Consider the following 21,975-nt stretch of genomic DNA (forward strand, 5'->3'; position numbering starts at 1 on the left):
TCATGGGTAGAGAACACAAAACTGGTTAAATTCTTACTGGTAATGTTGTCCAGGTCTCAGTGACTCATTCAGAAAGTTTGCGTCATTAAAGAAATTCACTACAGCTAGCAGTGGTGAAATCATTCACATATACATCAATCACTCATGTGTTTACTACTCCATCATCTAATAAGGAACTGGTCTGCACTAGCATTTCCATTGTTGATAGCACTGGTAGGCTATTGTAAAAAAACCCACCAAAAAACCCTCACCAAAACCTTCAGTGTAGACAAGACCACAGCTTTCCATATCAAGTTTTACTCCGTTTACTTGTAAAGATTTTTTTCTAAAGGTAAGCCTGGCAAACCAAAGCTGAATTCTTTCTGACTTTCACATCATGACCAATAATAAAAATTCTGCAATTAGAACTTAATTGTGTGAATGTGAGTGAGAGAACAATCTGGCTCACTCTCAGCTTTATTCGCTTTGCTAGGTTTACAGCAAAATGTAGTAAAAACTTAATTTTGACACTAACGTCAGTAGATGTCATTCTGAATGCTCACAGAACAGATCTGTTAAGTAAGAAGGTGCTGCTTCTACATAGTCACTTTTCTGACCATAAATGATCTTTAAACATGCCATCTTGCATTTTGAAGTAAACTGTGCAGTACTACTTATTCTGCAGTGATTAGATCCAGATGTGTGTAAGCAGAGTATTCTAGTGAATCACATAAAGCGGTTCCCAGCTAGGAAAGCTTTCCATAACTAGCAGGTAATTTATCAATTTAAGAGAATGAAATGAAGGGTGAAGATAAACATTTGGTAAAACCACAATTGAATGAATACATTTAGCTAATTTGTCCTCTTCACTGCAATTAAAATTGATCATCCACATCCTTTCAAATACAATTTCAGGTGAACTATAACTTCATAATGGAGTTATTTAAATATTTGAGAAGCTTGTAATTATTTTTCAGCACTCCTGAGGTAACACTTTTTTTCTCTCTCCCCCCCCCCCCATAGTGACTCTGCAGCCAAAGTAATGGTGGAACTGTTGGGAAGTTACACAGAGGATAATGCTTCCCAGGCTAGAGTTGATGCTCACAGGTAATATGCAACTCTTGGATTTCCTTGAAGGTGGCTTGTAATGCAGTAATTGTATGGTTATGTGCTGAGTGCCCCAAATAATGAGAGCATTGAACAGTCAGTTGGACAACTGACTTTTAAATGCCAAAGCTTTGCTAAACCCCACAAACCATGTTCAGCTGATTCCTCTGAGTGTCTTCCTACCTTTCAATCTTCTGTTGGTCTCAAAACACACAGGATTGTGCTGGCCTGTTGCTAGAGGGTTAGAGGTCAGGAAGTACTTGTGGGCAGCAGAGGGAATGGTTTTACGAAGGTTACTGTATATGAAATACGCTTATAAAAGGCCATTTTTCTGAGCCTTCACCACTCCCAAGAGGGTATGCTGGGAAGTCTCATGGAGTACAAGACACCATTCCATGGCTTTGGATAACACGGAAAGAAGGTTATAAAGGTTATATTCAAAATGTTGTGAAAAGTGTCATCCTTGCTATTGAGTTCATTCAGTGCTGTGTCTTACCGTTATGGGATACTTTTAAGTAGTACCTGTTGGTCACTTTCATTGCTCTCGCTGAGTAAATTACCATACATTGACTCTTATGCAATAAATTGAGGAAATTAATTTTTTGCAGTGGATGCTGTAGTTCAGTTTTGTTTAAATGGATTGAACCCTAACATCTTCTGGAGAGTGTGAGCAAATAGGTCACCATTTTCTGTGAGTACCCACAGATTTAAACAGTTTGGTCACACATACATCAAAAGTTTTTGTTAGCTTTTATGTATGTGATAACATTGTTACATTTGGGGAATGTAGCACTCCTTCAGATCTACTCAATAAAGTTATTTAAATTCAGAATATTAACAGGAGCAACTACATGGATCACCACACTATGGATCACTAGAAAATCCTTCACCTAGAACAGGGGCGGGCAAACTTTCTGGCCTGAGGGCCACATCGGGTTTCAGAAATTGTATGGAGGGACAGTTAGCAGAGGCTGTGCCTCCCCAAACGGGCAGGCGTGGCCCGGCCCCTACCCCCTATCTGACTCCCTCTGCTTCTCACTCCTGACAGCCCCCCAGGACTCCTGCCCCATCCAACACCCCCTGTTCCCTGACTGCCCCTGGACTCCCCACCCCTAACTTTCCCCTGCCCCATCCAACACCACCTCTCCTTCCTGACTGCCTCCCAGGACCCCTTCCCCATCCAATCACCCCTTCTCCCTGTCCCCAACCGCCCCCAGAACCCCCACCCCTGACTGCCTCCTCTCACACCATCCAACCCCTCCTTCCTGACTGCCCCCCCCCCCGGACCTCTGCCCCATCCAACCACCCCTTCTCCCTGACTGCCCCCATTCAACCCACCTGTTCCCCTGCTCTCTGACCACCCGACCCCTATCCATACCCCCGGCCCCTGACCACCAACCCGAACTCTCCTGCCCTCTATCCAACCCCCCTCCGCTGCTCCCTGCCCCCTTACTGGGCTGCCTGGAGCACCGGTGGGTAGTAGCGCGGCTGCACCATGACAGGCAACCGCACCGCCCGGCTGGAGTCAGCCACACACCGCGCAGCACAGAGCACCGGGTCAGGCCAGGCTCTGCAACCGGACATGCCCCAGGAGCTCGCTGCCCAGAGCATTGCGCCGGTGACGCAGTGAGCTGTGGCTGCGGGGGGAGGGAGAACAGCAGGGGAGGGGCCAGGGGCTAGCTTCCCGGGCCAGAAGCTCAGGGGCAGGGGAGAACGGTCCCGCGGGCAAGGGAGAACGGTCCCGCGGGCAAGGGAGAACGGTCCTGCGGGCCGGATGTGGCCCCTGGGCCGTAGTTTGCCCACCTCTGACCTAGAATGTGGTTAAAGGAGATAGGTAACTGATCACAGCTCACAATCCTGAAACCAATACAAGTAATATTTTGTACTGGCCAATAAGCTATTTCTAGCACATGAACAAACAAGTGCAGATAAGATTACATGTATATATGGATAGATGTTAGCCTTAGGTTTTTTGTATTTAATATATATGTGTGAAAAGAGTGTAAATGCTGCAAAGTCAAACTCTCAATAGATAGCAAATGCTAGAATTAAGGTTGACCTGGCAATTTAGTAATCTTACCTAGTATTGCATAAGAAGCTTGTGGCAGATGCAGACAGAGGGGACAGCTCTCCAGGGTCTCAGTCCAGTGCCTTAAACATAAGCACACCTCTTTTCTCTTGCAGCTATCTGCTTCATTCTGTGCACAGGATGCTGTAGAACAAACAGCATGTGATCATGTAATTAAAGACTTATTTCAGAGTAGCAGCCGTGTTAGTCTGTATCAGCAAAAAGAACAGGAGTATTCTAAGGTGCCACAAGTACTCCTGTTGTTTTTAAAGACTTACTGTAGCACATGTGAGAGGGCTGAATTAAGCTTGCAACAAACAACTTTGATTTTGGCAATTCTAGCTCTTGAGTGCCTGACTTTTCAATTTTACATAAAAATGCTACTTTAGAAAAACATTAATTTCCCCTGCTCTTAAAAAGCAAACTTTTTTTTAAAAAAGTACATCTGTTACCTTATTTGTAAAATGAGTGAGTGTTGCCTGACTGCCTCCTAAGTTAGAGATGTGAGGCCTTATTCAGCAATAATGGCTGCAAAGTACACAGAATTAATAATGACCAGTGGGATAACCAGAACTAACTTGTGGTCTCCTCCTGGTTTCCAGCCCAACCCATCTTGGTCTCTGCCTTCTAGAATGCTCAGTGGCTAGGCTAGGAGCGTGCTCAGGTTAGTTAGCATGTTTGGAGATTTTAGCACCATCTAACAAGCTCTACTGAGCATGTGCAAATTGTGATTTTTTTTTTTTTCAGTCTTTTAACTCTGCCAGTTCTGTTAGTTTTCACAGGAAGAGTAGAAATGCACCTTCCTGGCCCTGAGGTTCTCCTCTGCCATGTTTCAAGTTCTTGTTCCGAAGCATGGAAATACTAGAGCTTATCAACAAAACAGTTGGGTTGGGGGGATAGGGTTGTCAAAACTGTCTAATTTTCTTAGTCTTGTTCTCTAAAATGGCTGAACTGTTTTCACTGAAATAGTGGGGTAGGGGAGGGATTCAGTCTGAGGAAAAGAGCTGGGGATTTTCAGCAAAAATGATTAAAGTTTGGCAAAATTAGAGCATCCGAAAATAAGTTTTCATAATGGAGAGTGTTAGGCAATCTTAACTGTAATCATTGATACCAGATCTGCTTATATTACTGAATTAACATTTGCATACTTACTAGTACCAAATACCCATATCTACGTACAAAAACCATACCCTAAAGACTTGCAGACCAAACTATCATACTAAATACTTGTTTCTGCTTGTGTATTATAGTCTGGTGATCAAGTACTTTTGTTGTTACCGGTTAGCAGTGTTGTAAAGAGTGGAGTGGCCTTGAGGTTAAGGCATTCAGGAGATCTAGGACCAGTCCTGCCCTATCTCAGACTTCCTGGGTGACCTTGGGCAAGTCACTTAATTTTTTCATGCCTCACTTCTCTATCTGTAAAGTGGGATAATCCTAATACTACTTTGCTTCCATTTGTTTTATTTGTCTTGTTTTTTTCAGACTGTGAGCTTTCCAGGCATGTGTTTTTTACAGTAAATGAACAGTGCTGATGCAATGGGCTCACAATCTCTGTTGGGACTTCTAAGCACTAGTGAAATATTAATACTATCCTAAAAGTGGGTTACTTACCTGTAAATATAATTACTAAGCATGCAGTTTAACAAAAAGTGGTTTTTTTCAGGAGTTATAGAAACTTTATAGGACTGTTTAAAGTTTTTAAGCTGCAACTAGTAAATTATGAACCTAGTATGTTTAAGCTTCTTGGTGTTTGTTCTGCTTTGTGTCACATGTCTGAGTCTAATCCATCTTCCCAAAGTGACTTGGTTCTCTGAAGTTTATAGGTGATATTAAAGATAATTTACCCATCTTTATTAATTTAAATTACGTAAGGGAATAAAAAACAAGTGTATAGCTAAAGCACAGGATAGGAAGATTTGATCTGGTTCCTTTTTTATGCTCTGACATAAATTTTCTTTGATGTTGGACAAATCACTGAGACTGTTTTCCCCTTCATTAAAATGGGAGTTAAAAATACTTCCATATTCACAATGGTGATGCGAGCCTATTGTTTATGAATAATTTGGTAAGCATTTTGAGATTCACTAGAAAGCACGGTGGAAGTGCACATTAAATTATATTATAATTTAATTGGCAGTGCATTCATTTATTGTAACCCATGTGTACTTTCCTTCCCTAACTAGATGTATTGTCCGAGCACTGAAGGACCCAAATACCTTTCTCTTCGACCATCTTCTTGCCTTAAAACCAGTGAAATTTTTGGAAGGAGAACTTATTCATGATGTAAGTAACTTTGGTTTTCAGACAAGTTGTTTTGACATCTCCTGCAGTGGGCTTTTTTTTCTTTGTTGATTTAATCTATTTTGAAGTTGACTGACTTCAGCTGCATCCTATGCAGGAACAATGACCATTGGACTGCAAGAGATGCTTGAGCAAGGGATTAATTTACAAAATTATTTGCAGTTCGTTTCCGTAGACTAATTGTAAGAACAAGGTACAACTCTAATTTAAGATGATGAATATGATCTTCACAGATAATCACTAAAGCAAGTGCACTTTGGGTAAGGAAATCTTGTCACTAAGATCCAAATTTTGCCATCAGATACATAGGTACCAAATGCCTTTGAAGTCAGAAGTAGGGGCTGGGAAAAAAAGCTCAAGACAAATTGTCCATTTTGAAGTTAGTGGGAGTGGTCATTATCTAGTGGAAGATGTTGGCCCTAAATGGTTAACTTCGTTCTTTTTTTTTTTTCTGATGCCATCTGTGTTTTGTAAGTACATTCAGAGAGATTCATTAAACTGCATCTGACCTTTTCATGTGCCTTCAGTGCAAATGTTCATGAGGTACCTGTTCAGTTTGACTGTAATGAAACGTAGTTAAACTGTTTTTATATTTGAGGTTTTCCTTCTTCTCTTTAGCTTTTGACCATTTTTGTAAGTGCAAAATTAGCATCCTACGTCAAGTTTTATCAGAACAACAAAGACTTCATTGACTCACTTGGTAAGTTTTAAATGATTGCATTGGATATGGAACTTTCAAAGGCCTTGTCTGCTCAGTTGGTTCAAAGCTTAATCTTTTTTTTTCTAATTTTAAAAGTTGCCTGGCATCCCCTATTATGGGCTTTGACAACTGTTGTAGAATTATAAATTGTGGCACACGTCCCTGTCCTGCCTGTGCCCTACATTACAGCTTACTGGTTTATGTGTATAGAGAGTATAGTGATGTCCTCAAAGAGGCTGATGGCTACTGAACTAACAGGCACTAGGCTTTAATTACAGATGCACCTCTACCCCGATATAACACGAATTCGGATATAACATGGTAAATCAGCGTTCGGGTGGGGGGGGGCGAGAGGAGGGATCAAAGCAAGTTCAATATAATGTGGATTCACCTATAATGCGGTAAGATTTTTTGGCTCCCGAGGACAGCGTTCTGTTGGGGTAGAGAGTTGTATTTAGAAACTTCCTTAATGACTTTGGAGGTACGTTTAATTGTGGCTTATTCTTAGCTAGAACAAGTTATTACCTGTCTCCTTTCCACACCCCAGTTTAAACTTTGGGGCCTTTGCCACGAGTTCTTTATTCATTGAGGTTAAGACCTCTTAGCTCGCCATCCATCTTGCGACAAGACTACAGTTTGTCTTGAGCTCATACATTCCTTTCTCTAGCAGCAAATAATGTGCTTGTCAACTTCAAGTACGAGCAATCCCATGTCAGACATCTTAATACGTTTTCCTGGTACTTGCTTTAATGCATTTTTGTGTATAGAAAGACAAGTGCCTGTAGATTTCTTTTCTTTTATCTACTATTCAGGTACTGTTTCATAGGCGGTGTTAATTGTAATTAGGTATAATTGTAATGGAGTCCTTAACAAACCTGTTGGTAACACTTCTATGTTGTACAAGAATTTGAAATTTTTGACGTTCTAAACCAGTGGTAAGCAATAGGCAGGCTGTGTGCCGAATCTGGACCACCAGATGCTTTTGAATGGAGCCTGAAATCTTTTTATTTACTTATTATTATCATTATTGTTTTATTATTTTCGTTGGAGTCTGGACCTTGACTATACCTTGACCAAGAAATTTTGACCTTGACAAAAAATAATTGACTACTGCTCTAAACATTTGTTTACATGTGATAATGCTAAGCTGAATCGAAGCAAACTAAAATTTATGAAGTATCAATGTAGTAATTAAATACACTGCTATCTCGATACAACGCCACCCGATATAACATGAATTTGCATATAACGCGGTAAAGCAGTGCTCTGGGGGTCGGGGGCTGCTGCGCACTCGGGTGGATCAAAGCAAGTTCAATATAACACGGTTTCACCTAAAACACGGTAAGACTTTTTTTGGCTCCCAAGGACAGCGTTATATCGAGGCAGAGGTGTACCTGAATAGGGATCAGAAAGTTGACTTGTTCCTGAGCATAAACTAATTGCCTGGTGGCTTTAAGAGGAGGAAAACTTATTAGTTTTGTGATGGTCAAGTAAAGTCTTAGTATGATTTAAATGGATAGTTATCTCAGTAATGACTATGAAGCTTCAAAGCAGTATCATCTTTTTCATATTCAGCTCAGGAACGGATGTTTTCAAGCAAACCAGTTGGTCTTGAGAATCTAAATGATTATGGAGAGGGCCAGATACATAAAAGGTTGTTTAAATGTGACATTTAATTCCACTTAATTTTTTATACAATCCATGCATCAAAGCATACACCGTGTTCCACTCCCTTATTGTAGAAGATAGATTGGGCTGAAATATTAGGATTCCAGTTTCTTAAATGAGAATAAGCATATAATATAAATGAGTACAAATGTAGGCAGGCATTCAAACAAATTAAAATTAAACCAATTTTAAAATCATAAAAGCAAATAGTTTTTTTTAACCACACAACTAATCTGTGGTACTCACTGCCACAAGAATGTGTCAAGCTTTAATAAAAAATTCAAAGGGAAATTTAATCCTCATGTTGTGGGACATAAAACAGCTACCTGGGGTTAGGAATAAGTTACTCCATGGGCATGTTATTGCATAATTGTTGGGTTTTGAAGGGTTTACACCTTCGTCTGAAGCAGTTCTTGCTGGTGATGTGGTACCAGATGAGATCCATCAATAACCTAATTCAGTATAGTAATTCCTGTGTTCCATTTTTTTAATGCAGTGTGGCTTGTGCTTGTTTAATAAAGGGCTGACAGCTTCCGTTAAGAACGTATTTTTAAAATGGGTTAAAGAGCACAAAGAATTATTGAGCAGAACTAACTCTTTTCTCTCTCTCTCCACTCTTCTGAATAGTTACACATTTACAAAATAATCCCACCGTTTTTACTTCATTACATTAGTGCTCATGTAACTTCTCCCAATAACCTGGCAATGTCAGTTACACAATAATTACAATGAATAACAGCAGGGGACGGGAGAGAAGGTTACTGTGACACGTTACACTTTTTATATTGTGAGATAGTTGGATAGTTAACTTGTCATAAGTTGTATGTCATAAGACTGAATGAGAGAGTTCTCTTACAGGCATCAGAAATTGAGCTTTAAATGGATATGTTTGTCCATAAATCCAAAACAGTTAGGATAACAAAATATAAATTCACATTGAGGTGCTGGAGTGAAGCCCTCATCTTGGCAAGACACCCCTGGAATGTGCTTCATTTTGGGAACATGGGGTACCTTAACTTAAAAAAACTCTGCTGAAGAATGCTTTAGATGCATAATTTCAAAAAATGCATTAACTTTTAAATAATTTGATAGACGCATTTTGTCATATGCAGAACTAAAATTGTTTAGATTTAAATTTTAAATCACTGAGCACATCTTTTGTGTATTCTCTAAGAAAACAATGCAAAACCTTTTATAAGGCTTGGTCTACTGTGACGTTTGGGGTATCATCCAGACCAGTAAGGGATCCTCTCACCTCCTGCCTTATAACTATGGATGCCTTACTACCATGGTATTATGGCTCAGAGCCTTGACATCAGTCGTCAGTCTACAAGCATAATCGTTTCATCCTGGCTTCTGAAGAGTGCTCTGTATGCTGAATTTTATAAAATACATTAATTTTTAAATAATTTGATACCAAAGCATTTTTTCATATACACATCTGAAATTGTTTAGATTTTTAAATCACTGAGCAGATCTTTTATGTGTTCTCTATTTATAAACCCTGCAAAACTTTTGATTCAGATAATAGTACGGCTTTGGTCTATCCTAATATTTGGCCTGTATAACTATTTTGATTAGGGAAGGTGATCTTTTTCACCAAAATAGTTATATCAGTAAAAGTCCTAATGAGGACACAATGTTACCTGGAAGGTGCCTTATATACCGCTTTAGTTATAGCTATATCAGCTGGTATAAAGTACCTTTATAGCGGTAGAGCTGCATGCACACTAGGGAAGTTGTACTGCTTTAACTATACTGGTATAGCAACTTTCTAGAGTAGACAAGCTTTAAGAGTGCATGTAGGGTTCAAAGTGAAAGTGAGTTGGGGGTCAATATTTCAGTCAGAGTTGGCCTCTCATCTTGTTTAAATCCGAGATGGCAACTAATTTAGTAGTCTTATTCCAGAATAAAGGTGCCTTTTCTGATTCAGTTTAACCCACTTTGAAAGTGGATTAAGCTTAACAGGAACAAGGTACTCTTATTCCAAAATAAGTGTCACACAAGGAATTGTATTCAGAAATAGCCAAAAGACTTTGAATTTACACAATACCTTATGCTCACCCATCTACTTTCAAGAGTAGACAATCCCTTAGTTCCCATTTTCTAGATTCAGAGCTCACCAAGCAGTTTTTCACAATTTGGTGTGATTGGCCCTTTGTTCAGCTGCCAAGATTCCGGTTTGTTGTGCAGGTCAGAACTGTGTGAGGAAGCTTATACCATATCTACCCACACCATACCTGGAAGGATCTATTGGTCCTGTACTTTCATGAGCACTTAATTATTCATAGCTTAAAAAAGAGGATTCCTCTGCCTTTACTTCTAAACTTTTATTGCTTAAATGATTTAACTTCTACCACATAGCTGTATAACAAGGGTGAAGTACAGTAAGATAAAGAGATGCAAATGTTTGTGCATTGCTGATGCATTATGCTTTGGCAAACCACATTCTGTCCCAGTTAATTTGTTTCATCACATGAAGCTATGCGATGGAATGTTAATGTCAGCACCCTCTTTATTTACACACTGTGGAAAAAAGGAGTAGTAATTAACACTTTGACACTCCCCCATTGATGTGTAATTGACTGTTTCAAAGGAGCACTGGTTCATAAGCTATTGCATGCAGTAAAATTATGTTTTCTATATTGCGGCTTTTTAGGACAGGGGTCAGTGACAATGCAGAAATTGCTCAATGATGCAGATTTTTTTATTACTACATTAAGGTTTTGACATATTGGTAGTGAATAAATGTTTCCATAAAAATTATTTTGTTTTATCATTTTGATTTTGAAATGACACTTGAATACCAGGACTGTCCTCATTTGAGAAAAATGTTGTAGTTTTGTAAAACAAAACATAGTTTAGTGCAACGTAACATGGACATCATTTGGTTTAATGGATTGTAGTATGAGTCTGAGAATAATTTTACTGAAAACTTTAAGACACTGGTACTTTGTATTAAAATATAAAAGTATGACTAGAAACATCAATATGCACTTCCATTTTATGCACAAAAGAAGGCCTGCTGTTTGATAGCCACACTTTGTATATTGTAGATAGGGTAGAGCACAGCTACTGTTTGCGTGAGTGTTTTTGAAACATCAGAAAAGCACACAAATGACGATAGAACTGTATTAGTGCAAAAGAGGCCGTCTTTTTCATACATTTGAATCTCCACAAATAAGTTGCTTGTCTGTTCCTAGAAATAATTGCTGAAAATGCAGTTTTGCTGATTTTTGAAATATACAGAGAATTAATTTACAGTAAATGCTTCGCATCTATTGTGTTATGCTCCCCCACCAATATGATCCATACTGTTCTTGCTTCCTTTCCTATATACAGGTTTAATCAGTAAATACCTTAAATCTGAAAATGTAGAGATTTTCAGTATATTTAATATATGCTAATTCTTGTAAAACTTACACTTTTCTAACTGAAAATTATTTTTAAATGGAAGAAGTTACTCTATCTCCAATTTTAATAGCTTTCTCACTTCCTTGTGTTTGTTTGAACCGCCAGAAAATTATGTAAGGAATCTCTTTGTCTTGGCCAGGATTCTACACGCATATAAAAGTAGTTTTGGATTACAATGGTAACAGCATATTCTGTCACATTTAATCTAAACCTTTTAAAAACCGGTTGCAGGGCTAGAAAAGAATACAGAAATCTCTCAGGAACATTTGGCTGTAGTTTTGTAAATAGCCTCATTTTAAACTTATTTTCCTGAATTTTTTTAATTAGCTATTTCCTCTTGATAGCAATGATGCTTTGAAATTATAAATATTAATGTGAATAACAGAGTAAAATTAATTATAAGTAGTAAGATTTGGCATCTAATAGAGTACTTGCTTCTGTTTTAATCTTGTTTTGGATTCAGTACTAATTAAAAATGAAACTAGTCTGTAAAAGCTATTCAATAAAGGCTCCTACAGGTGGCATCAGTTTGTTACAATTTGTTGTTTTATTAATGCTGACAACTTAGGCCAACAGTAGCATTATCTTGTGTCAACTGAATCGCCCTAACATGTCCACATCTAATCTGGTGTTATCAGCAACCTTTCTTGCTTCAAAAAGTTAATCAGCATCTCATTTGCATTTGTTAATTAGGGTTAATGTGCACTAATTGATTTTTTGATGGCTGTATATTTCCATTACACCCAGTTAGCTATAGTTGCTGGTGGTTCTTGTTCATTTGAGTTATGATGATCACATTTTTGTTGAATCTGTGCCAGATTGGGAGCCTGCATCATAATTATTGCTAATTAACACACCATGATGTCCTGTAATAATGTGCTTCCCTGATCTTTTATTAGGGTACAGATGTTATAAATTTCAAACTTAAATATTTACTGAGCAGTGTGAATATCCGTTACACTGGATTAAAGTGACTGAAGTTAATTTTAATTAAATTTTATGCAGATTCTAGAATTTATCCCCCAAAACTTGATAGGTTGAATAAGAATATCTAGATAAGGTGCGACAGTTGGGGAAGGCTATATATAGGCCTTGCTTGAGAAAGGAAGGATGGTTTAGTTCTTACGGCTTGGTCTGGGATTCATGAGATCCTGGTTCAGTTCCCTGCTCTGATAGACTTTCTCTGTGAAGGACTTAGAAAGTCATGTAATCTCTGTGCCTGTGTCCCCATCCGTAAGATGAGCACAGTAGCACTTTCCTACATCACAGGCTTGTTGTAAAGCTAATACACTGACAATTGACACCGCTTGTGCTATGGTGGTGGGGGTTATATGAGTAGGTATGTTTCCAATTCCTTTACTATTTTTTCATTTCTGCATGTCAGGGAATACATTGCCACTAGGTGTCCTGTGTTGTTATCTGAAGTTTGAGAGGAGTCCCCTCTTAAGGCTAATATATTTTCTCAACAGGATATATTTCTGTTAAAAAAATCTCTGCTTTTAGTAATGAGCATTATCAAGAGAGAAGTTGTTTTCAAGGAGCCACCTTCCGTTTTAGTCTTAGCCACAGGGTATGTGTATACTGGAAGAGGACCAAGGGGGATGTGAGTTCAGGATATTGTAGCGGTGGGAGGGGAGTTGGGCACCATTAGGGTCATTTGGGCTTCCCTGTTCCACTGTGCTTCTCTTCTGTTTGGTGATGCACTTTGAACTAATTTTGTCTAACCCCCCCCCCATTCTCTGACATTCTGCTGTAACTGATTTGGAGTATCTAAATTCTGTTACGTCTCAAGGAGATGTGAGCTGACTGTTCACTAGTTGATCAAGACCCAAGATTTTGCTGTTTTTCTGCATTTTTCTGCACTTTCAGCGCCAACAACTGGGTCCAGAAGAACCTAAGAGCAAATTGGGTGTTTTTGTAAAGCACAAGGTAGATGCAGGAATGTTGATAAATCCAGATAGGGAACCTTTACTCAAATGATGTAAAGTGAATTTGAAATTATTCTGAGGCATATGTAGTAGAATGTGGAAAATAGTTAAACTTGTTTATCAAATTTATAATTCATACCCATAAACTATCAATGCTCTGTTGTGCAGGCTTGTTACATGAGCAGAATATGGCCAAAATGAGACTACTTACTTTTATGGGAATGGCAGTGGAAAACAAAGAAATCTCATTTGACACAATGCAGCAGGAACTTCAGATTGGAGCAGATGATGTAGAAGCATTTGTCATTGATGGTAAGAAGAGTTAGCATGCTATATTTTACACATTTTTTTCATGAGGACTGTTTGTTTTTATTCTAAAACTAATTCCTTGTTTTAGGATTTTTTTAGCACAGATATTATTTGGGTCTTACATGAGTGTCAGATGTTTAACACACACAAGCTGAGTACACCATTCTTATAATACAGATACTTAGTTATCTTTAAGAGAAAATTACATGCAGTTTGCCAAATTGGGTACGCAGCTCTATAGAATATTAGAACTTAAGTAATGAAAAGGTACTGCTTGTTTTAATGTAGACTTGTCTGTCAAGCCACATATGGTTTAAACCCTCCCCTCAATTTGTATTTCTAAATTTATGTAAAAATTCATGTGTGAAACATCATATTTAAAGACTTGGCGAACTGTTGACTTTTGAGAAGTGTTTTCTTTTCATTGACAGGAATTGTATTTCAAATAATCATTTATAGAACTAATAAATTGTTTGCAGGTTTACTTTGTCATCTGTTTTTGCTTGCTGTCATTAAAACAGGATGTGTTTGTAGGGGAGAACAGTTCATAAAAACTGTACAGGATATTGCTTTAATAGATTGGCACCAAAACATAGGAATTCATGGATGACCTTGTTACATCACTTTGCTTTTCTGCCTACCAGATTGTTATTTCGCTGTTGGCTGTAACATCCAGCAAGTTATTACTTGTATATATTTACATTAATTTGAGTTTAAAGATGCTTATACTATTTTATGTCCTTGCTATCTCTTGAAAATATCACTCAAATCATTTTCCTTTTTTCAGCTGTAAAGACAAAGATGGTGAACTGCAAAATTGATCAGACACAGAGAAAAGTAGTTGTCAGGTAAGACTTAATTCTTTTCAGCATTTTGTAGAACAATTTAGTGTGTTCTAATTATTTCATTCAATATATCTGTTTAATATTTTAACTAGAAGCAAGGTATTGTTCCTATCAATTGCCTGTAGTTAAATAGTTGCTATTTATCATAATTTTATTAAAGCTCAGATTGAATGTGATTAGCTTATTTAATAAGAGAGTCCTATTTTCCAGCACATTTCATTTAATGACCTAACAGTGGCAAGAATACTAATGACTTTTGCTGCTTTAAATACTTGGGGAAGGCTACAGTGTGGGTATGGTGAAGCCTTTTATAGAGAGACTAAAAATAGCAAAAATGCTGTCTTAATCCCTTTTTCAATTTTTGTTTTACTTTTATAGTAACAGCACACATCGGACTTTTGGAAAGCAGCAGTGGCAACAATTGTATGACACACTTAACTCCTGGAAACAAAATTTGAATCAAGTGAAAAACAGTCTCCTCAGTCTTTCTGATACCTGAATGTTGCATTTTTTTGTTGGCCTCAGAGCAGATTTCAAAAACATTCAAAACTTCATTTTGACAACTTTTGAAGTTTTTTTTGCCTCCAAAATATGTGTAATTGGTTTTAAGAAATTAAAGACTCAACTATGAGCTACAAAAGCAATAAAAGTAAAATGGGAAAACACTTTGAGTTCATTAATACATTTTTAACAATAATGAACAATCATCATATTGGCTATGTATTAATTCATTTTGGTTCTCTCAATTTTAATCCTTTCTCTCTTTGAGGGGGGAGGGAGGGAAGGAGGAGAGAAGCAGTAGGATGATGATTCAAGTAATTCTAAAGTGAGTGGAAATGGAAAAGAAGAGAAATAATTATCAGCTGGATAGAGAAAAAATTAATCTTTATGAAATTGCCACCCTATTATCTTGTAAATAATACATTTGATGACTTGCCTTTTAAGAGGCAATATTTATTCTAAAATTCCAATTGTCTATTTGTACTTAGTACGATATTAAAAAAAAAAAAATTAGCTCCTCTTTAAGATCTGATACATGTAAACAGCAGACTTTCTTATTACTGGGCCAGTTAGAGAGTCATAAAGGTTTTTGAAGGGACCATTCCATTCTGAGACATCATTTGTCACTTTTGTTTGATTGTTGTGCTAGTGCTCATTCTGGCGGAGAAATGAGGAAGTCCTGCAGCTAAGATTTTTCAACATCTGAAGGAGGTGTACAGTTGTTAAATACATCACAAATTACACTTAACAGACATATACTTATAACACTTGTTTTAAATTTTTAACTTCTAACAAATTTTGTAACAACTTGAAAGGACTTTAATTGCAGAAATGTAGGGAATCTATTTTCTTTTAATACAATTCCATCAAAATACTAGTGGGGGGAAATCATTGGCGAGTTTGTAGTGTCGAGTTACCCACAAAATAAAATCACCTCTTTACTTCCAGTGGAAGATTTCTACAAATCTTTCTATGATATGGATATTCAGAGATTGAATTATTTTTCTGTTTTGTCCCCTACCGCAGCTTTTTCTAGACTTTCTTCATACTTCCTTTTTCTAGACCGGTGGAGCCTTTCTAAATTCAAAAACTTTTCAGTGTCACTGATTTGGCTTTTTATAAAGAAGTTATGAGCATCACAATTCTGCTCTTCCTTGCTGAGTAAACTTTCACTTGAGATTGGTGTATCTGCATTGGAAGCCAGATGGGAAAGCTTCTGCTGGTGGCATGATACAGTAATTCCTGCTTTCACCTAAGAGAATAAAATGTAGTAGTATAAATGCGTTAAACTTAGAATAACTTGATATATCTAGAGATCCATTGCAAATTATTTAATTTTGAAGATTAGCAAGTAAGGAGGAAACAGACATGATTAACAGTGAGGATAATGCATTGCAAAACTAATTTCATTTAGTTTGACAAGCATAGTTTAGTTTTAATTTATTCTGCTTCATAATGTATTAGTAAATGTACTGTATTCTATAAAAAAATGAAGTCTTAATTTGAGACTTAAATACAGAATGTTCTCTGAGAATTGGGGAGAGGCTGCCGATTTTGGATTAAGTATGCAGTTTAGCAAAGTATTTGCTAATGTACATTATGCCAGTTGGAGATAATTTTTATGTAGTGATGCCTGTCACAATTTAAAAATACTCTTCATTCTTCAGCTGACAGTCAGTGAGGAAAAAATGGGCCTCATGTTGTTAAGAGCTCTTTTTGCTCTTCTTTTAGTTTTTTGGACGATTGTGTTTACCATTTGGTAGAGACACACTCACATCTGATCGAATCAAGCATGTACAGTGTTTTCTGACATGATAAAATAAGTGATCAAAGTTGTATCTTCGGACAATATAGGTATCTTTAATAAACCTTTTCACTTTCCCCTAAGAAAAAAAACTGCAAGAATTTTTTAAAATAAGTTATTTGCTCCCTTGAATTATGCACTCATTCTACTGTGTACCAAAACAAAACAATGGTAAACCCTAAGGTTAAATTTAATAGAAGTAAAGCTGCAGTATAAATTTTTCTCTTAGCTTTTGTTTTCTCCCTTCTGAGGACTGCCACTACTAATGGAATAGGAAAGTGGAATCAGCCATTAGAAACTTGGCATTTTTCCAATATACTACTTGTGTTCAGACTGCTTACTTTCAGTTTTAAAGTGACAGAGAACGGAAATAGTGTCCTAGTTACTTTGGCTGTGGATAATTACTAGAGCAAACCAACTCTTTGCACAGCACACACTGTGTTACACATACATGCAGCTGGTTTGGTGTGGGGACATTTATTGGTCCACGGCTCACCTTTCAGACATAATATAATGAATTAATAAATATTCCAACTGCTTGTCAGATTATTAATATGCCACACTGAGTGGTACTTTGAAACTCTATTTCCAAGAACTGCAATTCTATTACGCGAGTCCTTGACATACAGGGTCTCAAGGAGTTGGCTTCATGCACAAGTTTTCCAGCTGAGTGAAGATGCATCTAGCACTTTTTGACTATATATTAGGGTCATTTTTCAGCTACAGGCAGAGGGAGTATCTCTTAAAGCTGTAAGGGCACTGACTCCGCACCACTTTGTTAAAATAATTATGAAAAATAAAAATACATATCTAAGGCCTAACCTCCTACAAGGCCCATTGTCTGTTGTGTTTTTATAACCATTTTTTGCATTTTAAAAGGAATATTGTAAGTGTGTTTCAACTGTACACTAAAATAAGAGTAATTTAATCTCAAGAGTATGGAAAAATATAATAGTTATTTCTTTTATGGTCAAATGCTGTTCCACACTTCTACCCCAGTAAGGTCTAAAATGTAACGAAACTGTTGCAGTTCCACTATGTGGGCTGCCATGCAGAGAGACTGCACTATATGGAAGACAATGAATGGTGGGTCTGGCTCTTCTCCACAAGCCTGAAGGACTGTGGGCAAACTGTCCATTGCCAATGCTTCCACCAGCCAGAATTCCCATTTAGGGGGTGTACGGAACTATACCTGCACCTTCATGTTAGATTGGTGGGAGGAGAATTGTTTTTGCACTTGGCATTGCTAGTAAGGTTCCCATGTGCAAGGCCATTTACTAGGGCTTTAATCCAAGAGGGACCAGCATTTGAGCCCTGGAGAATAAATTACAGTGTAGATGTGTAGAGGCTCATACATTTAATACAGATATGTTACAATGTGTTTGAAATACTGGATAGCTATGTGAATCCCATCCATTGGAGTAAAAATTTGTATCCTTTAGGCCTTTAAATGTTAAAGGATCAGAAATGCTTTAAAACTGCAGATTTCTGTACCCAGGTTGGTTGATTCTAATGAGTGTCATGCATTGCTGTGTCAGTCTTAGTGACAAATAGAACAAATGCTATTAAGCTCAACCGGAACTTGTTATTGATAGAAGCCATGATTAAGAGAATGTTAATGTTATGCATTTAAGCTCTCGGGTCAGGAAATGAGTTAAGGATGCTCATGCAACCTTAATTCTGCACTTGTGCATATGCATTCTGATTGCAAGCACGATGTATGGATGCTTAATACATGGCTATATAAAATTCCTTGATTTTCCCCCTCCACCCCCCTATAATCTTAGGTGCACCTGTGTAGTATCTTGTACTATTTTTGTCATTCGTGTATATCCTATTTTCCATGTTATTGTGGGCCAGGTCATCCTTGATTTAGACTTTTATATGGTACATTCTTGCCTGTCTTATCCAAATACATGACTTATTTAGTCAGCAGCCATATATGATACAATTTTTTTCAACCACTACACATACATCCTTGCATATAATTCATGGGGGTCAGGTAGGTATGAAATATGTGTGTTAGCTATGAAATATCTCAAGTATCCCAGCAAATTTTCTCTATTGCTGTTGTACCTAATTTGTACCATTTTCACAAAGCGTACTGCAATGATGTACTCCACTTTTGATAGAAATGACTACTGGATTATGTCTGGCGCACACACTACTACAAAATACCACAGATGTATCTAAGGGCTAGTCTACACTAGAAGCACTATAGCGCATCTGAAGAAGATGCTCTATGCCAATAGGAGAGATCTCTCCCATCAGCATAATAAAACCACCTCTGTGAGGTGGTAACTGTATCAGCAGGAGAAGCTCTCTGCTGACATAGCGCAGTCCACACCGGTGCTTAGATTGGTGTAACTTAGTCATTTGGGGGGTGACTTATTTACAACTCTGAGTGACATAAGTTATACCGACATAAGTGGTAGTGTGTATAAGCCCTAAGGTTGTAGAAAAGCTGTATGTATTGTATTTGAGACAGTCTAATTAAATGATCATATATTATAATGCATAAGTACAAGGGCCAGAATTAAGGTTTTACCTTTGTAATTTCCTGGTTTGACTGTTTAACTATCCAACTTTAATATCGTCTATTTTTCTTGGTTTTCTTTAAAAAAAAAAAATTATATTGCAGAAATGACTACATCACTGGAGTGTCTGATCCCATGCACCTTAGGAGGTCTTCAGGAGAGAGCCTCTCTCCTTGTAGACATTAGTTATGCAGCTTTTACCTTTCAAGATGCAGTGAATGAGACGTGTCTCATAATTTATGAACTGGAGCAGGAAATGTTTCAGAATTAAAGGGCTCAACTAAATAAATAAAAAAAAATACTGTAGCTTTCCTTTTTTTTCCCAGATGAATGTATTTAGTCTGAGCTAGAATACAATTTATTCAGCGTGCTGTAGCACATAACTGGTACAGTAGTCTATATGATAGCAATATAAGTTGTTAGTGATCAAGAACACCTCAACTATTTTTAGTCCTCCAGCTCCCCTTCTTTATGCCTATAAAAGTTATAGTCTTGAGGAAATAACTTATTACAATTGTAATACCAAAACAAATGGGAAGAGTCAGAAGCAAAATCCCAGACTGGGGCTTTATAGATTCAACACTTTGAAATGCACCTGAAGTCAGCAAAATGCTCTGGTTATGTCTCACATATGTCTAATCCACAAAGGCAAGTGGCTACTTTCTCCCTCAGTGGAAGTCTTTACTTGGCTTTCATGAATAGCCCTAGGTAGACCACAGTTCAGTAGTGTAGTCTAGAAGTGACAAAAGTGTGTATAAATCAGTCAGAGGTGTGTATGTTAAAGGAAATGCTGCAACCTCTTGTCTAGCTGTAGATAAGACATGTTGGTCTACTATTTTAACTAAGGGCAGAAATGTCCATTCCTTTTAAAGAGTGGAAATGCTATAATCCCTGCCAGTTTATCCAGGTTCTTCTCCCTACCACTCAGTATTAACTTCAGCTCATCTTTATCCTTATTCCTATGTCTTTCACATGTGGGAAGAGCAAACACATTGGAACCTGACTTAGGCAAAAGAGAGATTTGAATATCATGAGCATATTGATGCACATGTAGCCCAAAACAACTCAACATTTGCCGGTGGCCTCATGTTTGTTGAAAAAGAATACTGATAACATGGAAGTAGTGTCGGGAGGCTGAGGAGTTGTTCAATGCAACCCTTTGAGATTTATCCAAAAGGAAGGAATAGTGTTACTAAAGAACAGTTGAGCTGATGATATTGAAATGGTGCTGAAATAGTATTGAAAGTGATCCAATAAAATCAGTAGACCTCTAACCTTGGTCTATCAGATGAAGATATCAGTATAATTATCTCTACATACCCAGGCCTGAAACCAGACCAATAGGATCCAGCTGACTGCCCACCATCTTCTCAGTAATAATTTCCAAAATGGAAGGTCCAAGATGGTTAATTCACAAGTTGTCACCAAAAAAAATCACCCTTGTAGGTATGTTTCATATTGTGCCTTAGCACTTGTCTCTTTGAGACAGAAACCAGACTTAGCCCTTTTCTTCAGGTTTTTGCAAACAGCGTTACGTACCACAGAGATCTCCAAAATGCAACATGAAGCATGGCTAGTTTCATCTTATGTGACAAATTGACCCTAGAGAATGACAGGTTTCCTCTTTTAATTTTCTGCTTATTCATATGTTGATGTATACCAATGTGAATATTCTGGCTTATCAAGCAAAGATGATGATAATGAACAAATTCAAAAGCAATGAGCAATATATATTTTATTGCAGCATAGAACAAACTAGCTAACATATTGCAATTCATATATATTCTGAATTATTTTATTAGATAAGTAAACAAAAGGAACATAATATGCTTGTCTTCCTATATTGTAGGTGATCATTTTTATTAAGGTACATAATGAACTACCTCACCCTCTCCTCCCAAAACAGACTGGCTAGCATCTGCTTGATTTATATGCTGTGACTTTTTCCTGCTGTTTTCTATCAACATTAATTGTGAAAAATGGTGCCATGTTGCCCTCTTGATATTATTTTGGAGATGGACTAGGTCTTAAAGCATCCAGATGCATACAGTTCTACACATATCTGTGGAATTAGCTCACCAAGGTCTGCTCTGCAATATTTTTAATTGACTTACATGTTCTGAGGGAAAAGAAGAATCATAAAAAGTCTTTGCTATTGCATTCCATTCTTCACTGGGATCTCTCTTGGGACCTCGATGGATACTTGAGGTATTCAAAGTGTCAGCAACTCTGTTAATACTGGTAGAATCTGATTGACAAAAAGGAAATGGTAACAACTGCAATTCATTTTCTAGGCACTAATTTTAGAGTGACTAAACTTCTGGTTTATCTCTGATCTTAAGAACCACAAGTGTTTGTTTTAAATCACAGAATTTTTGTTTTGATTTTACCTCATTTATACTTTGGTTTTCTACACTTTGATCTTACTGCCAAAAATTCTGTTTCAGTAGAAGAGCAGCAAGATGATTTTTTTCAGTAAAGTTTCCATTTTAATAAAAAATACTGTTTACCATCGTTTCATTTATATAATGCATTACAAAAAGTCCCAGTATTTAAAATAAAAAGATATTTTTGGTAAATAATTGCAGTGAAGAGGAAGTTACTCACCTTGTGCAGTAACAATAGTTCTTTGAGATGTGTGTCACTATAGGTGCTCCATGGTAGGTGCTCTTGCATCTCTGCTCTGCTGATAGAACTTTGGTAGCAGTGTTCATTCACCCCACATATGCGCTGTCCCCAACTCGTCCTCTGCCTGGAAGCTAACCAGCATGCCCAGGTGAATCCCCCTCAGTTCCTTCTCTACCACAGAGTCCT

At 37.4% G+C, this 21,975-nt stretch overlaps 2 protein-coding genes across 13 annotated transcripts in view; one reads left to right on the top strand and one right to left on the bottom strand.

The window, feature by feature from the left end:
- The window catches only part of EIF3M (eukaryotic translation initiation factor 3 subunit M), a 28,402-nt gene extending 13,418 nt beyond the window's left edge, over positions 1 to 14,984 (top strand). For all 3 annotated transcript variants that reach the window (XM_039536341.1, XM_039536342.1, XM_039536343.1), the window contains 6 exons: positions 1,003 to 1,086; positions 5,338 to 5,437; positions 6,074 to 6,155; positions 13,334 to 13,477; positions 14,262 to 14,322; positions 14,698 to 14,984. In XM_039536341.1, coding sequence (XP_039392275.1) covers positions 1,003 to 1,086; positions 5,338 to 5,437; positions 6,074 to 6,155; positions 13,334 to 13,477; positions 14,262 to 14,322; positions 14,698 to 14,818 — 592 coding nt within the window. In that variant the 3' untranslated portion in view covers positions 14,819 to 14,984. The remainder of the gene's footprint in view (positions 1 to 1,002; positions 1,087 to 5,337; positions 5,438 to 6,073; positions 6,156 to 13,333; positions 13,478 to 14,261; positions 14,323 to 14,697) is intronic.
- Positions 14,805 to 21,975, bottom strand: part of CCDC73 (coiled-coil domain containing 73) — a 152,478-nt gene continuing 145,307 nt past the window's right edge. For 9 of the 10 annotated variants that reach the window (XM_039536338.1, XM_039536335.1, XM_039536334.1 and 6 more), the window contains 2 exons: positions 21,276 to 21,409; positions 14,805 to 16,072 (listed from right to left, as the gene is read on the bottom strand). In XM_039536338.1, coding sequence (XP_039392272.1) covers positions 15,818 to 16,072; positions 21,276 to 21,409 — 389 coding nt within the window. In that variant the 3' untranslated portion in view covers positions 14,805 to 15,817. The remainder of the gene's footprint in view (positions 16,073 to 21,275; positions 21,410 to 21,975) is intronic. The other variant, XM_039536339.1, reaches the window with a different exon arrangement.

This window comes from Mauremys reevesii, linkage group 4, assembly GCF_016161935.1.
Source record: "Mauremys reevesii isolate NIE-2019 linkage group 4, ASM1616193v1, whole genome shotgun sequence".
Classification (NCBI taxonomy): Eukaryota; Metazoa; Chordata; order Testudines; family Geoemydidae; genus Mauremys; species Mauremys reevesii.